We start from the raw sequence: 16622 nt of genomic DNA on the forward strand, positions 1-16622 counted from the left end.
ACTATCACAAAAAGAGTGAGGCTCACACCTTTATTTTTTTGGATCCACTCTCTCTCCCTCTTTATCTATTTATTTCTCTCACTTTTCCCATTTTGTTAATGGGATAGAATATTGTAACAACCAACTAGTGTTACTATCAATATTACTACCAATCAATTTCACTGTTAGATCGATTATGTTAATCCAACTATGGAGAATCATAACCATACAAAGATGAAAATAAATATAACCGTTGGATCAACATAATCAATTTAACAGTGAAATTGATTGATAGTAACACTAGTTAATTATTACAATATCTTTCCCCCTATTTAATTAGTTAAAAAGTAAACTATAAAAAATTGTTGGAAAAAATAAAAACAAAAACCAAATATTCAATGTATGTTAAACCATTTGAGTTGTCTCAGATCTCTAGCTATTGTACAACTAGTACACGTTAACAACTTGAGCTTTAAATTCTTGCCGTAACGTTTGTTGTGTTGTGTTTTTGTCACTTAACGACGGCGTATCGATCGAGATCTCGACGGTGGCTCTCGATTCGCCACCGTCTAATATCTCTCCCTCTCCACATCGGACGACGACGTTCCGAGATTTGACATCTCCCTGTAATAACAGGTTTCAGTCCCTTTCACTCTTTTCACGTTCAATTCCAATCCATTCGTTTCTTGTGTGCGCCAATTTCGATTTTCTGTGGTGTGCTCGATCTGGATTTGCTATTTCAGATACTTGGAGATGCTTGTCAAAGCATAATTTGACTCCGAGAATTGTGAAAGTTTATGCTATATGTTGGAACTCGTTAGTGTATATAGTAATGCTAGTGAGTGTAGAAATTGTACGTAGGTGAAGAACTGAGAAAGACGAAGAGAGATCTGAGAGAGAAAACAGGGGAACTGAAATTCTGAAAACTGAATTTGCATTGATCTATTTTGCTTGTACAATGATCTGAATATTTTTAGTACATAAGCATATCTAGAGCCTGTAACCAATTCTGTTAGCACCTCTACTAGTCAGTTAGAAGCAGTTACATGTCACTATAGAGACTGTTAGAAGCTGTTACACAGTTAGCTGTCTGTTTGGAATTCAATCTTCCAAAGAGATTCTGCATAATCTAATCCTATACTGTCTCTTGACTAGGCTCATTCTCCAATGGGGAAAACATTTTAAAAAAAAATCAAAGGTAATGGCAGAGTTTTAGCACACAACCATTACTCATCTTAAGATTATGCATCTTAAAATCTCGAGAACGCAAAATGTGGTTAACAAGCAGTCCTTTTGCTTGCAACCGGCTGATATGCAAATAATGTAATGACAAAAACTTCAGCAACTCTTGCAAGTTTAAATTAAGTATTATTTCAAGACCAAATAAAAGCTTTATCTTTTTTATGTCGATCCGGGTGCAGGAATAGGAATTGATTTTGATGTATAATTTTCTGTTAAAGTATGAGAGAGAGGTGTGGATTTAGCATTTTCTTTTGGTCCTATATGGTAATACATCATGTGTGCTTATAATCAGGAATTTGTTTGTTGCATACTTAACACTTAGTCTTGATCCTCCTGAATTTCACGTTGTATTTGAGTACATCCTTCAAAATGGATTGTCTTGGACTCTTGGCATTTGTGTAATGAGTTCTCTAGTGGCATCTAGCTTTTGTCATAATTTCTTTTAACGGTTCTTATAGAGGTCAATATATCAACGAACTAGATATATATGACTTTTTACTGGGCCAGTCATTTTGATCTTTCATCCTAGATTGACCAATCCATTCCTACCTTTCCTTCCTAAATTTGTCTTGTCTATTTTCTCATCATTCTGATGTTGTTTCTCAGACCTATTCCTTATATATTTTTACAGTCTATTCGTACTGTTATTTAGATGACAAGTCTTGGAACAATAATAATGTTGCTCTTTTGTGACTTGAAAGTCATGGGTTCGAGTCTAAATGTAAGAGTAGTACTGCATAATATTGATTCTCACCCCTACCCTTGCAAAGTCAGGGAGTCTTTGTGCATCAGGGTTTGCCCTTTAATCACACTGTTCTTTAATTATTGATGTTATTCAAAGATTACCTCATGCATTTTTCCAATATGGAATAAGTCCATCTACTTAAGATATCAATATCTGTTATCTTTATCTTTCTCTCTACGTGTGTGTGTGTGTGGTGTGAATGATTTTAGAAACTTGTGATCATTATCTGTTTACTCAAGGAAGCATAGACACTTCAAAATAGCTGCTGTATCGGTATCGGACACTTCAGATACTCATAGTTTCATTCTATAATTTTTGATTTCTTATACTAATGCATAAGGAGTAGTGTAATAATTAGATAAATGATAGTATTTTCTTATCTCTACATTGACTAATGGTAACTTTTAAAACAGTGATTCTCTTGTAATGTAAGATTTGTGTTTTTATGTTAATTTTAAATGTTGTATCGTAGCTGGGTCGTGTCTTATAATTTTTAAAATTTGTCATATCCCCTTGTCCATGATGTAATTGTATTGTATCCGTGCTTCCTAGGTTTTACTGATTGGATCTTTTTGTGTGTGTTCTCTAAGGAATTTGTCATTTGAAATCCTTTGCTTTTTTATGACAGTTAGTAACCTGAAGTGACAATTAAGGCAATTTGAAACAGTTCTTCCTGAACTAAAGAAGAATCAGAAAGATATGGATCTCAACCATTGGTATAAGGAGCTAACATATGATGAGTGGGTACCAATCCCTGTATCTGGTGCACGTTCACCTCCTCGCTACAAGGTTCATCTCTCTCCCTCTCTTTTCCTTGTTTTATATTAGAGGATGGAAGAGTACAAAATTAAAAGGAAGACAAGGCAAGATATTCTCTTTAACAAAGGCATAAAAATAATTCATTATTGGGTCTTGTTATGAGTTAGTTTGCATTTGAATGCAAAAAGTCCTTAGTAATTCTTGGCTTCTTAGCTGAAGTCCTTCCTTAGCCTTGGGCCAGATACTTACTTCATGTTTTGTACTTTCATTGTAGCATGCTGCAGCAGTAGTTGATGAAAAATTATACATTGCTGGTGGGAGTCGTAATGGTCGGCACTTATCTGATATTCAGGTATGGGGTAGACTCAGATGCTTCTGAATCTTGGACTCTTTTTAGTGGGTCATGCGAGTCAGCTGTGTGCAGGTTTTTGACCTCAGAAGTTTGACATGGTCTTCTCTGAAACTAAAAGCAAATGCTGGAAAAGATGATGTCAGTAGCTCACAGGAGAGTCTTCCAGCCACATCTGGTCACAATATGGTAAAAATTTGTATGCACAACTCTTTCTATGTGCATAGATGTTATAGTTTGAAATCTTACTTTCTTTAGTTTGGAAATTGATGAACCATGAGTTTTAGTGATCATCTGGATGTTTGATTTGTTCTGAAAGAGACTTGGAAATTTCTGCAGATTAGGTGGGGAGAGAAAGTACTTCTTCTTGGTGGCAATTCAAAGGATTCTTCTGATAAATTAACAGGTTAGTATATTTCCAATGTCTTTTTATAATGGGGAGAAAAACATGTAAGTGCCTCATTTATTTGACATCATTATAAAATGGTGTGTTACATAAGAAACTCACAATGTTTATTTGAACTTTGCAGTTCGGTACATTGACGTCAAAACATGCCAGTTTGGAGTTATTAAGACTTCTGGAAGTGTTCCAGTAAGTGTGTTTATTGATGTAAAAGTTTGAAGTTCTGTCCTTGGATGTAGAATTTTTGTTTGGATAAGATCTTCAATGTCCTACTCTAAATGATTTTACTGAAATTTTGGTTTTTAATACAGCCTAATGGTGTCAATTGATCCATGTAGCCAACCCCACCTAATGGGATAAGGCTTGGTTGTTGTAGTTTTATCTTCTTTATCCTACTTCTTTTTTCTTTTTGGATTATGTATGTAGGATATTCAATTTGTGTGTAATTTCTTCTTAATACCTATACAAGCAATGTGGTAATCACTTTGATTGCAGTTAAATAGATATTTGAATGTTTTTAATTTATTTTTCTAGATAGCTCGTATGGGACAGTCTGCAACACTGTTTGGTTCTAGAGTGATATTGTTTGGTGGAGAAGACATGAGCAGGAAGCTGTTGAATGATGTCCATGTTCTCGATTTGGAAAATATGACTTGGGATATGATAAATACTTCGTAAGTAGTATCTATTGTACTTTCAGAAAATGTGTTTTCATGCTTTAGAGAAGATTTGTATGACCATACCACTTTCTTGCATTTTGATAGGCAGACGCCTCCGGCTCCTAGATATGATCATGCAGCTGCTATGCAAGGAGAGCGATACCTTCTGATTTTTGGGGGTTGCTCTCATTCTGTCTTCTTCAATGATCTTCACTTATTAGACATGCAAACAGTAAGTGAATATTATCTTCAATTTTTTTATTTTTTGCATCTTGAATTAAATCAAAGTATTAGTAAGCTTGTTTCTTCCATTCTGGGGTAATCAGTCATTTTTGTATATTACATATGGAAAAAAGTGAATTTTGATATGATACTGTTAGAACTCCCATTTCCAAGTGTACACTAGGAAGAAAAGGGACTGAGGAGACTTACGGCACATGTGCATTGATAGAGATAGTGGGAATAATATTTCCTGTGATAGCAGAATCAGAGGAATCAGAGTTAGCGAAAATTATATACCCTGTGACAACGGGATGCCTTCGTGGCACAGATAAGAGATATTGTCAATGATGAATTTGTAGAGGAGTTTGGGAGGATTGGAAGAGACAAATGAGAATTGAGTGGAAAGGTTGGGAAGGATGCAGCAGACCCCTCAAAGAGTCTGTACTGTCTATTCTTTCTTTTTTTGCTCAATTTTCTTCTTTAATTCTGGGTGCTAGCTACTGAACTAGAGTGGAGTGCAAGAGGACCTTCTGTTATACAGATCTATATTAGTTACTGTCTTACTGATACCTTATCAAAATCTGTAACAGACTTGAGGGATTTTCAGTAGTAAATCAATAACAGGTTTTTCTGGTATCCTATCTGATGCATATTCCAGCTCCTTCTAATTTCGCAATTATGGGACAAAGGTTTTTATCTGGCTTTTTTGTGGATTACTACCAATGATGGTTATTTGTTTTTCATAAAAGAGGGATGTTAGAATGGTATTTAGAGCTTGGGGAGCTATTATTTGCCCTTTATTTTTAACAATAAATCTAAATGTATTGTATACCAGATTGTTTTTGTAGAGCATTTCAATTGTGTTGTCTTACAGAGGAATGTCTTGTGACCTTTTTTTTTTCTGTAACAATTTTTTCTTTTTTTCTATACAATATACTTATTCTGGGTCATTATTTTGATGAACCCATGCAATAGCATTTGATGGTTGTTAAGGGAACACTTGTTAATATAAAATTGCGCTTGCAAATACTGGTGATGCTAAATGGTATTGGAGTGTTGGTCTGAATTTTTTTGTGGGGTACGTAGATAAGAACAACCGCTGATACAGTTATTTGACTAACACCCAGGCCTCATTCCTGTAATTTATAACATTCACTGACAATATAGTGACGTAAACTTATTTGGTTGACCATTTAGCTATACTCAAAGCTTTTGTCTTCTGAAATGATTTGGTGAGTTTAGCTTAAAGTACTACGTACAGGTGGCTTAGTAAAATACATTGTGAATCAATGGCAGAATGTTCCATTGGCATATTTGGAACTAGTAGATGCAGGCATTTGTTTAAAGTGGTTAATATACACTTTTTATGAGAATGTGTAGTTAATGTAGCCCTGCATCTCCACATAGGTGGTTAATATTTCCTGCAACATAAAATTTCTTTTACTAATTTCTTGGCTGAGATTTACTAGTTTCACCTGGAATTTTCTTCGTTACAAAATTTATGAGAAGTATTTGTGCATCTCTTCTGAAGTTTCTATCCATTGGAGAGTTCATTCAATGGAAAGACTGATAATTGGCAAACTTGGGCATCAATGATGTCTGCTTCTTATGCTTGGCAACTACTATTATTTGTGGAGATCTCCTTACATGTGTTAGCTTCTAAAGTGGAAAATGTTTCATTGGAAACGTAGCGGTTATTGGTTTATCCTGTTCACCTGGTCCCTGTAACCCTTGGAAAAAAAGGGAAGAACAATTTCGATATTCTTCTAAATGTGAGATTAGTTTTCAATTTATATTTTCCTGTCAAGAAAATTGCTCGAGTTTTGGTCATTGATCTTTAAAGTTGCTTTTGCTTCATTCTTACAAGTTTAGCATTAACGGTGTAACAACCTCATTTGGTTCAGATGGAGTGGTCCCAACCACAAACTCAAGGTGATTTAGTATCTCCCAGGGCTGGACATGCTGGTATCACTATTGATGAAAGCTGGTTCATAATTGGTGGTGGAGATAATAGAAGTGGTATGTAATTATTATTATTAATATTGAAAAAGGAATAGTATTAGAGAAAGAGTGAAAATGCTACTAGAGTGTAGCAGATAAAATATTCTTCAAAACAGAAAAATACGAGAAAAAGAAAAACAGTTGCAGAAAGAGAGAATCAAGAATGCAGCATGGAAGTCTCCACTCCATGCACATTTTAGAAATAATAACTCTCTTGAAACAGCATTGAGAGTAGCTCTAGCATGAAACCATAAACACAATTATAACTCAAGCAAATCTAGGGGTAAAAGATTCGCTGAACGATGTGAGCATTCTGCTCCAACCAAATAGTAATATATCAGAGAAATGCATTAGTTTCAAAAAAAAAAGAGAAATGCACTAACCCCACACCAAAATTTTTGGCCTCCTTCTTTCTATTAAAACTGTTGAAATATATGATTTAGGTAGGGAAGGATGAAAAGAGAGAACAAACTCTGAATAATACAATATAATATTGATATGTGGTGTGTAATGATGTGTTACAAACTACAAAGCACTAATTCCCTATTCATATTAAAAAGGAAACAAATCATAAAATATAAAGAAATAAGGAAATCATTCCTAAGAGATAATCTAAGATACTCTAAATTATTCTACGATGCAATCAAGATATAATGAGACATTTTTGTGTATTCTAACAAAAACCTTAAAGTGAACCATAAGATACTGCTGAAAAGTAAAGGGGGTAGGTAAGTTTATTAATATTATTATCGATGTCAAGAATGCATAGATTATGCTCTCAACATTAATGAAACACTGTTTATGGATGTCTGATGGTCTAATTTTCAAAACAGGTTGCCCTGAAACCCTGGTATTAAACATGTCTAAGCTTGTTTGGTCTGTGTTGACTGTTGTGAAGCAAAAAGATCCACTTTCTAGTGAGGTAATTACTTTTGTGCAATCTATCTTTTTTATATTTTTATTAATGTTTGTATGGAGTATTATAATTCTCTCTTTTCCATGATCTGTATTAGCGTAGTGTAGGCTGCCATATCAGTGATTGTTGATTTTGAGACTGTATGGATTGGATATGATTATATATTTATTTCCGATTTGAGTTTTGTTCCTGTAAATTTCTTTTGCCTTGACTAGAGGAACTTGTTTTTTTCTATCTTAAGTTTTTTTTTTTAATCAGGATAATGTTTTATTCTGAACATTGAGCCATCGACCCAGAGCTTTCCTTTTTCTTTTTTCATAAAACAAACAGATTTTAGTTTTTATTTTCTTATTTTTTACTTCAAGTGGCTTGGTAATCCATTATAGTGTATGCAGAAAGTGGATGGTCTAGGACATTCATTTGTTATCTTATGTACAATGTTTGAATGCAAGTGAGAACGGGTGGGGTCACAAATGAATTTAGAATGACAATATGCCTACCTATAAGCATTGAGAAACATGAAGAATTTTAATCATTAATAACTGAAAATAACAGGTCCTAAAGATGACAAAGATCCAGCTTCAATTTAACTCTAGATTTCATAATAAAGTGAGATATTATCAAATGAAAAATTTAGTCCTTGTCTCAATGAGCCTTTATGCATATATCGCTTGTTTGAAAAGTCAAACTCTGTTGACTGTTTCACCAGATAAGCTTAAGCCTCTGGTTATAAGACGCGGGATCTATCTTTTGCATTCAGGATATGTTTATAATTCATGGACTTTTCTTTTTAAAGAAGATAATTGCCTCTTCATTCATAAAGTATGATGCAATCAAAAGAAAAGGGGAGGAGGAATCTTTTTCTAGGAAAAAATTTATTAAACTAATCAGGCCTGGTGGAACCTACATTCCAAAGTGAAAAAAATAGATCTAAAATTACAAAATTGCTGCAGAACTTTTGCTGAACTAGGAAGCCAGTGTAACTATGTAATCACATAGCTCCAGGCTGGTGGCAATTGATGAGAAAGCATCTTTATCGACACTCTACATTGGATTCTGCAAGCAAGAGTAGTAGGACATAGTGTAGCAGGTCCATCAGTTTCATTAAGAACCAAAACACTCGATCTTCCAGATTTGAGGAAAGAGCTAACCAACTCCTCATATGTATTATCTACCAAAGGTTGAGGTAGATTTAAATGAAGCATATAAGAAGAAAATAGAAAGGGTTGCCTAGCATCAGCCTCAAAGTGTTGTCATGAAGATGAAACAAGAGGGGCTAGAGAGAAGAAAGAAAGTGGGCCTTGACTTTTTCTAACTTGCTAATTAATTGTGTTAGAATAGGAAATATAATATGTATAGATTTGTATAGATTGCTTTCTTATTTGTAAATATTCTTTTCCTATTTAGGATTTGGATTAGGTCTGGGCTTCTCACTTAAGCCCATTAGGGTCTCTATATATTGGAACTCTTTGTATCAGTTTAATACACAACATATTATTTTATATTAAGTAATTGATCAATCAAAATGGGTAGGGTGCTCTTTATATGTAATTAAATATGATAAAAGTTGCATGAGCAGTTGCTTGTACCAAAAAAGTGTGATAATAATTCATGTCCTGTTATGTTAATGCATACTCTTCATCTATTGATTTATATTTGATGTAAGTCTTTATTGCTTATCAGGGTCTTAGTGTCTGCTCAGCATCGATTGATGGAGAAAAATATTTGTTAGCTTTTGGTGGCTACAATGGGAGATATAGCAATGAGGTATGTGATGTAACCTTTATTTATGATTTTTCTGTTGGCTATGGACGATTGGCTTTCTTAATTTGTTTTTGTCAGGAAAGAGAACTTAAGTTTGTGAAATTTAAATCATGACTTGAGTTGAAGATTTTTTAGTTGATGCCTTGATGGCTGTCCTTTTCTCCTTGATGATTATATATATATATATATATACCTTCTCTGCCTTATGCCCATTTGGGAGGCCTTTTTTTTTTGGTGGATCGTTTAGGAGGTCTTCTTTCATCAATTCTAGCCATTGGAGATGTTTTATCCTTGGATTGGTCCTTTTTGCAGTTTCCTAACTTGGTTTTGCTCAGCAACTTGAGTGCTTGCTTGTATGTTTCATTGCTTCTGTCTCAGCAATTGATTCTAGATTGCCTGCTTGTCTGGACATGCATGTATGTTCATTTGGACATGCATGCCTACTCGTTTGTCTTTGGAAAAGACTTGAATCAATCTTTGTTGAAGTTTTCTAAACAGCCTGCTCGTTTGGATGTATGCGTACTCTTGAGCTTCACTTGCAGACCATAGTTATCAAATGCAGATTGCAGCATGTCGCGGCCAACCCCTAAAAACGCTATAGCGTTATAGCGGGTTGCGGTTGCGGAAGTAGTGGAATAGATATATGACAGAAATAATTACAAAAAGAAACATTTTTTAAAGGTAGAGATAGTAGAAGTGATAGAGAGAGACGCGGATAGGCTAAAAAACCCTTAAATTTTTTCTGTTACACATTTAAATTTAAGACAAAATTGACATTTTGCCTTATGACAGCAATATGGCCGCAAATGCGATCGCAATGGCCGTTATTGCGTTCCGGTACGGCGCGGCGCGGTTTCTTATGGCGAGGCACCGCAACGCCCATACGGCGCGGCTCGCGGCGCTATTGCGGCGCAATTAACTACTATGTTGTAGACTTGAGAGTTTAAGGGCTTGCTGATCTCTCTAATGTGAATACTTTGCAGTGAATTGGGTTTTAATAATAAAGGAGCAAGGGATTTGTGAAGAAATTGGGGAAAATTTGGAAGTCAATGACTCGAAAGTGAGCTCACTTGGTTTACATGTGTCTCACCATTAAAAAATGAATGGGAAAAAAATCACGGGGTGATTATGTGATAACAGAGCAAATCACAGGGTGCCAAAGTGTCAATTTTTGTAGCCATATCAATGAAGTGATTTTGGGTAAAACCACGTGAGGGTCAACTATAATTTTACCATTTTTTTAGTATGATATTAAGATTTAATGGGAACATTGCACTAAATTATCCATCCTAGAAATGATAAGGAAATTTTTTTTACAAAAAAACAATAGGCAATTGGAATGATTCCAATAATATCAACTAGATAGAAATGTTGCATTACCGACTTACCATTTGTAAAGAACTAATTCAACCCAAAAGCTTAAGCTGTTGGGTGAGGCTACCTTAATGGTTTTATATATCTCTAAGAGCCCACTGGGTTTGAAAGGTGGACAATGCACAGGCTCACCTACCTGTGTTAAAAAACTCTACAAGACTTGATTAATTATTAATTAAACGGGAGGGCGGTGAGGATCGAACCTATGACACTAAGACTCTGATAACATGTAAAGAACCAATTCAACCCAAAAATTTAAGCTGTTGGGTGAGGTTACATCAATGATTTTATATATCTCTAATACCATTAAAAGAAATGAAAATTTCTTTACCAATGAAAGCTTTTCAGTTGTGCTCAGAACTCTTGCCAAGGATTTGGTTAAGACATGTGAACACATTAAAGAGCTTATTGTACAAAACCTAAAACTTAGGCAAGTTGAAAAATGTGGGAACCACATGATTTGTTATTTGGCTTTGTTTAGCCTTTTGGAGCTATTTGTTTACACATTTTTTAAATTTGGGAAGGAGGGTTAGGTGTAAAACCTCTGGGTAGTGTGCTATACCTGTGGGTCTTGGTGTCTTTGATTGGATTGCAGGGCCAATCTCTTTAGGCTAATGATTTCTTTCATTAAAGCTTTTATGTGATCAATTTTGCTTTTGGTGCTATGGGTCTTAGTTCACGGTTTTCTATGGGATAGGTGTTCTTTATTGGACATGTGGAGGGATTGGAGACGTTTGAGATTTGGTTCTGTTTTTGGTAATAGATCCTTTTTTGTTGGTAATGTGTTTTAACTGTTTCTAGGAGGATTCCTTATCCTCCTACATGTTTTTATACTTTCTACCAATAAATGTCTTTTACCAGTGCAAAAAGATTGATGCACTTTGGTAGTCTCAATATACCAAAAAAAAGCCAGTGAGGATCTCTCTCTTAACATTGAATATTTAATACCATTTGTGTTTGTAAAGAACCACTTTAACCCAAAATCTTGAGGTGTTGGTGAGAGCTTTTTTAATGGTTTTTATTATTCTCTAATACACACCTTCGTGTAAGAGCCTTTTGGGTTTGAAGTGTGGATATTACACAGGCCCAATTTTTTGTTTTACCTTGTGTTTATTTTAATTCCACTAGAAAGTGGGGTGGTGGGGATCGAACTCGTGACCTTATGGTCACTGAAGCTCTGATACCATGTAAAGAATCACTTCAACCCAAAACCTTAAGGTGTTGGGTAAAGGCCTTTCTAATGGTTTATATTATTCTCTATCAGTGTTGTCAAAACCTCATCTATGATTAGTTATGTAATAGTAGATGGATGAAATACATAGCACATTGATTGAGTTGGACTAAAGTAAGCTAGGCTCTACTATAACATGATCGAGTCCAAATCAGTTTGTAAAGGAAAAAGAATGGAAAACCTTCTATTCAGTCTTCTAGAATTGATTTCTTGGAATTAGCTATTTGTGTTTGATAATACTAGCAAATATCATTGCAAATTTATTAGAATGTTAGTCAATGTTGGGCAGTGAGTTGTTGCAATTCAACAAGAGCAAATAACACGGGTGACTGAGATCAGAATGATGAAGTGGATGAACATACAAGAAAAGAAAAGATTAGGAACGAAGACATCTGGAATGTTATGCTATAAATTTTGAATTTGCTAATTTTACATATTTTTTATATGCAAATTTTAAATTAAAATTTTGGCGTACCATAAAGTTGGTTTTGTGGCTGATGGCTGGCCCCTTGCAAATTTAGGTTTTTGTTATGAAACCCAAGGCAAAGGACTCCGTACGTCCCAAGATTTTCCAATCACCAGCGGCTGCCGCAGCCGCAGCTTCTGTTAGTTCTGCGTATGCTTTGTCTAAATCTGAGAAGTTGGATTTCACGCAACTAGATGATATAAATTCTAAGTCATCTGTAAATGGTCATCCTCTGGATGATGCCACGGTTAAAATTGAGGCCATTAAAGAAGAAAAACGGTTATTGGAATTGTCAATTGCAGAAGTCAGGGCCAAGAATTCTAAGCTCGGAGGTGAGATAGACGAAGTAAATAGTACTCATGCTGAGTTGACCAAGGTATATATTACAATTTTCATGTGGAGGTGCAGTATAATTTAATAGGTACCTGTAGTTTTCATCATTGAACATATATTTCCAGGAGCTCCAGTCAGTCCAGGGACAGCTTGTGGCTGAGAGATCAAGATGCTTTAACCTGGAGGTATAAATTCACTTTCCTATTTTTGAAGTGTGTAATGGCTTTATGGTTTTTGTGTAGGATTTGAGTATATTGTTAATGTTTGTTTCCAGGCTAAAATTGCGGAGCTGCAGAAGTTGCTGGAATCAATGCAGTCTGTGGAAGATCAGGTACAAGCTCTTCGTAAAAAGAAGTCTGATCTGGACCAGGAGATGGAGCTCGCTGCAACTGCTCAGAGGCAGAGTTCTGGTGGTGTTTGGCGATGGTTTGCAGGGAGTGAGGCATGAAAATTATGTGGGCAATGCCAACTAAAAGTGATTTGGGAGTTGAGTCTGAGGAACCTCAACTTTCTTACAAGCAGCAGAATTGTATTGTGTTCTTTTAATTCATGCAGAAGATGGCATTTCCTTGTTACAGAACTTTTGCTGTGTTATCTTTTGTGTTGAAATGCATTATGTATAAGAATGTTGAACTCCAATTTTGAAGGACTGAAACTTTCAAGAGATGGGTACATAAGCTTTTTGTATTTGTAATGCGTAATTGTCTGATTCATTTGATGTTCATGTTTCCATTAAATTATATTGGGTTTATTTTTATCTCATTCATTTAATTATATATTGTTATCTTATTCTCGTGTTTTATTCCATTTTAATTTGATTAGCTAGTACATTCAATTAGTAGGGGATTGCATTCAAAATGGTTGCCCTTATGTTAGTCCTTTTTGAGGGACTAACCGTGGTTTTTCTTTAGGCACACTAATGTTATAATCCTATGGAATTCTTTGATTGGGAAACGTGGAACTCCTGTCACCCCTTTCAACTTTTCACTCATCGGTTGCCCTTATGTTCGTGTTCTCGGGTTGTGGTTGGATTTAAAAAAGAATGATTACAAGTTGGTGAGGGTAGCCATGTGAAAAATGGTCCTAATGTGGTTCCTCCTCTAGTAAAATTGTATTCCCTCAATTGGCGTGTTTGGAGGAGGGTCATTGATCGCTCGTGTCTTGTTTTAATGAGGTTCCTCCTCTAGAACTAGCAACAGCAATTATACATTCAGATTCCACAAGAGCTGTATTTCTTTAGGCTTAAATAAAATAAGCAACTTTTTATTACAACAGATGTGCCACATCATGTGCACCAAAAAGAAAAATTTGAGAGACATGCTCTAAAGGAGATGACTATTTTCCAAGTTCCTATCTAAATGGGGTGCTCGCTTCATTTTTGAACTTCCTTTCCTTAACATGAGAAATTAAAACACTCTAGAGCACTACCATTTATACTGAGGTTACTCATAACTTGGAGACAAGTTGATATTTGCTTTGAGAAACAAGATCCTTGCGCAATATCTTGCCAGCAGCTGACTTTGGAATAGTGTCAATGAAACTCACCCTTCTCACTTTCTTATATGGGGCCACCTGAAAATGCTCAAGTTTAGTTTTCAAAATAAAGAGAAACAAATTAAAATGACCATAGGGAAAGAGAAGAGGCAGGGGCTAAGATTGACCTGGCCTGCGACAAATTGAATGACTTGGTCTTCTGAGAGTTCAGAACCAACTGCTCTCACCACATATGCCATTGGTATCTGTCCAGTTTCTTCATCTTCAACCCTGCAACATATCTTTCCACATGAGAAAGTCATATAGAGAATGAAAATGAGAGTGAACATGTGCTGAGGGTAACGCACGGTATAACTGCTGCATCAACAATAAGGGGATGACTTAGCAGCACAGATTCCAGTTCTGCTGGAGCCACCTGACACAAGCAATCCATATATGTATTAATGAAAACCAAAGAACTTTTTGGGTTAGAAACTCAATCTGATACCTTAGAACTAAATGAATATATTGATATTCTAACTGAATTTTAAGAGAAACAAAACTGCCACTATTGAAAACTGAAACTACTATGGCTTTGAGTACCTGATACCCATTGTGCTTGATTAGCTCCTTTATTCTTTCAACTACACAAACAAATCCATTCTCGTCAATATAACCAAGATCACCTGTCCTCAACCAACCTTCCGAATCAAGTGTTGAAGTTGTTGCCTCCAAATTTCCTAGATATCCTTTCATAATACAAGGACCATTCAGCCATAACTCTCCTTCCTTGTGAGGAGGCAAAGGCTTCCCAGTTTCAATGTCTATCACTTTTGCACAAAAAGTTGGAAGCAGCTTCCCACATGCGTCTGGGTGAGCTTTAGCATCTTTATCTGACACAAAAAATGTTGCTGCACCAGAACTTTCTGTTAGCCCATAACCTGTCCTTAGTTCAACCCAAGGAAATATCTTTCTAAACTCCTGAATCACTTCCTTACTCAAAGGTGCAGCCCCTGAGCCCACCCTTCTGAGGCTGGATAAGTCACTCCCAGCTTTTCTTGCATGTTTTACTAGTGTAAGGATCACTGTTGGCACTGCTGGTAAGTTATTAACTTCGTACTTCTGGATAGCAACAAGCATAGCTTGGAAGTCAAACTTCTGCATCAAAATTGTTGTAATACCAACACACAACAACCCAAATCCAAAGAACATCAGTCCATAAACATGAAACATTGGAATGAAGGCCAAGAAAACATCATCAACGGATCCAGTTACATCAGCAGACCAGAGTAGTAGTCTCATTATGGAAATGAGATTTGCATGTGTCAAAACTACACCTTTGCTTACACCTGTAGTCCCTGAAGAGTAAAGTATAGCAGCAGTATCTGATTGAGCCACAGAAACTTGTGGCAACTCTAGTGAATTATAGCATCCTTCTATTAATTCTTCAACTGATAACATTTTCCTGTCAGAGGGATAAGATGTGAGAATTGTAGGAACCCCAGTAGGGACCAATTTGTGTAGCTCTTCTGGTGCTGAAATTGCTAGTTTAGCACCTGAATCACGTACTTGCTTGGCAATTTCTGACTCAGTATTGAGGGGGTTTGCAGTTGTCAGAATTGCTCCAACTGATAACACTGATAAGCATATGGTTGAGTACATTATTGAGTTTGGGGACAATACAAACACCACATCACCTTTACTTACCCCAAGTCCATGGAACAAAGCTGATCCAAGGGAGTAAACAGACCTGCGAACCTCTCCATAGCTTATACTACGATTAGTACCTGAATCAATGTATGCAATTCTTGCATCAGCAAGGTCTGCTGGTGGGAACTGTGACAGCACAAGATGGGCAGTGTTAAGGTCAGGCTTTGTTGGGATTTCATGTCTTTTGCCAAGCTTAACAAGAGGGTGATAAATGCCTGTTCTTGAATTGTAGCCACTGCTGTTATCAAATGGAGGAAGATTTTGACTAGATTCTTCTTCACAGGATGACCAAATTTCCTCTCCTGACATTGTTTTCTGCAAATTTGATAAATGTGTTAAGCAAGTAGTCAATACTTATGTTGTGAGGCTGAGGCAAAATGAGTGTGAACCATGACATATATTTATACAAGTCTTTTCTTCGTAAAGTACTAGGACAAACATTGTTGACCATGTCAGTTTGTAGCAAGGACAAGATTAATAAGAAACATTAGATTTGGCCAGCAGCCAAGAGAGTGAGACATAACTAGTTATAGCGATTAAGTTGCTAAAAGAATATATACTTGATGCTCTATGCAGATGCCAAGAGAAATAATTGAAAAATGAATGTTCTTTTCCTCATTTGTAGAATATTTGAAGGATGTAGATGTTGTCTACCTAATGGTTTATGTTCTTAATTGCCGCCTAAAGCATATGATGAGATGAGTTGCTTGTCCTATATCTGCTAGCCAGCAAGCTTTTCAATGACACGGTATGCTAAAAATAAAATAAAATTTATTATTTGCAGTTCCATTCTTCTTGTCAGCTTTTTAAACAAAGACAATGGCATGGGAAACATCTTAAATCTCGACGAGACAATGACACTTTGTTCTTATTAGAGTTCAGGTTGAAATTAGACATTCTTGAAATGTTGACTCCAACTCTTCCAATAAGTAACTAGTGTTGTTTAAAAATAATCTAAAAGACTTTGTCTCAAAAATGAATAATATTATTCTCTTT

The 16622-nt window shown here is 35.7% G+C and overlaps 2 protein-coding genes across 2 annotated transcripts; one reads left to right on the forward strand and one right to left on the reverse strand.

Annotated features, from left to right (window-relative positions):
* Nucleotides 1–429: 429 nt before the first annotated feature.
* On the forward strand, nucleotides 430–13182 carry LOC133307320 (acyl-CoA-binding domain-containing protein 6). Its single transcript, XM_061507813.1, has 14 exons — nucleotides 430–615; nucleotides 2595–2755; nucleotides 3000–3077; nucleotides 3150–3263; nucleotides 3414–3480; nucleotides 3605–3666; nucleotides 4012–4151; nucleotides 4242–4368; nucleotides 6263–6377; nucleotides 7193–7281; nucleotides 8959–9042; nucleotides 12166–12486; nucleotides 12569–12628; nucleotides 12718–13182. Exons 2-14 carry the CDS (start codon nucleotides 2666–2668, stop codon nucleotides 12889–12891), a joined length of 1521 nt encoding a protein of 506 aa, XP_061363797.1. The 5' UTR covers nucleotides 430–615; nucleotides 2595–2665; the 3' UTR covers nucleotides 12892–13182.
* A 707-nt stretch (nucleotides 13183–13889) lies between these two features.
* Nucleotides 13890–15978, reverse strand: LOC133307330 (probable CoA ligase CCL5). The gene is made up of 4 exons (XM_061507823.1): nucleotides 14520–15978; nucleotides 14285–14352; nucleotides 14105–14207; nucleotides 13890–14015 (listed from the first exon to the last, which is right to left on the reverse strand). The coding sequence occupies exons 1-4, from the start codon at nucleotides 15933–15935 to the stop codon at nucleotides 13890–13892; spliced, it is 1713 nt and encodes a 570-aa protein (XP_061363807.1). The 5' UTR covers nucleotides 15936–15978.
* Nucleotides 15979–16622: the final 644 nt, after the last annotated feature.

Source organism: Gastrolobium bilobum, unplaced genomic scaffold (genome assembly GCF_033153095.1).
Source record: "Gastrolobium bilobum isolate Gb01-03AN ecotype WA unplaced genomic scaffold, APGP_CSIRO_Gbil_v1 utg23374, whole genome shotgun sequence".
NCBI lineage: Eukaryota > Viridiplantae > Streptophyta > Magnoliopsida > Fabales > Fabaceae > Gastrolobium > Gastrolobium bilobum.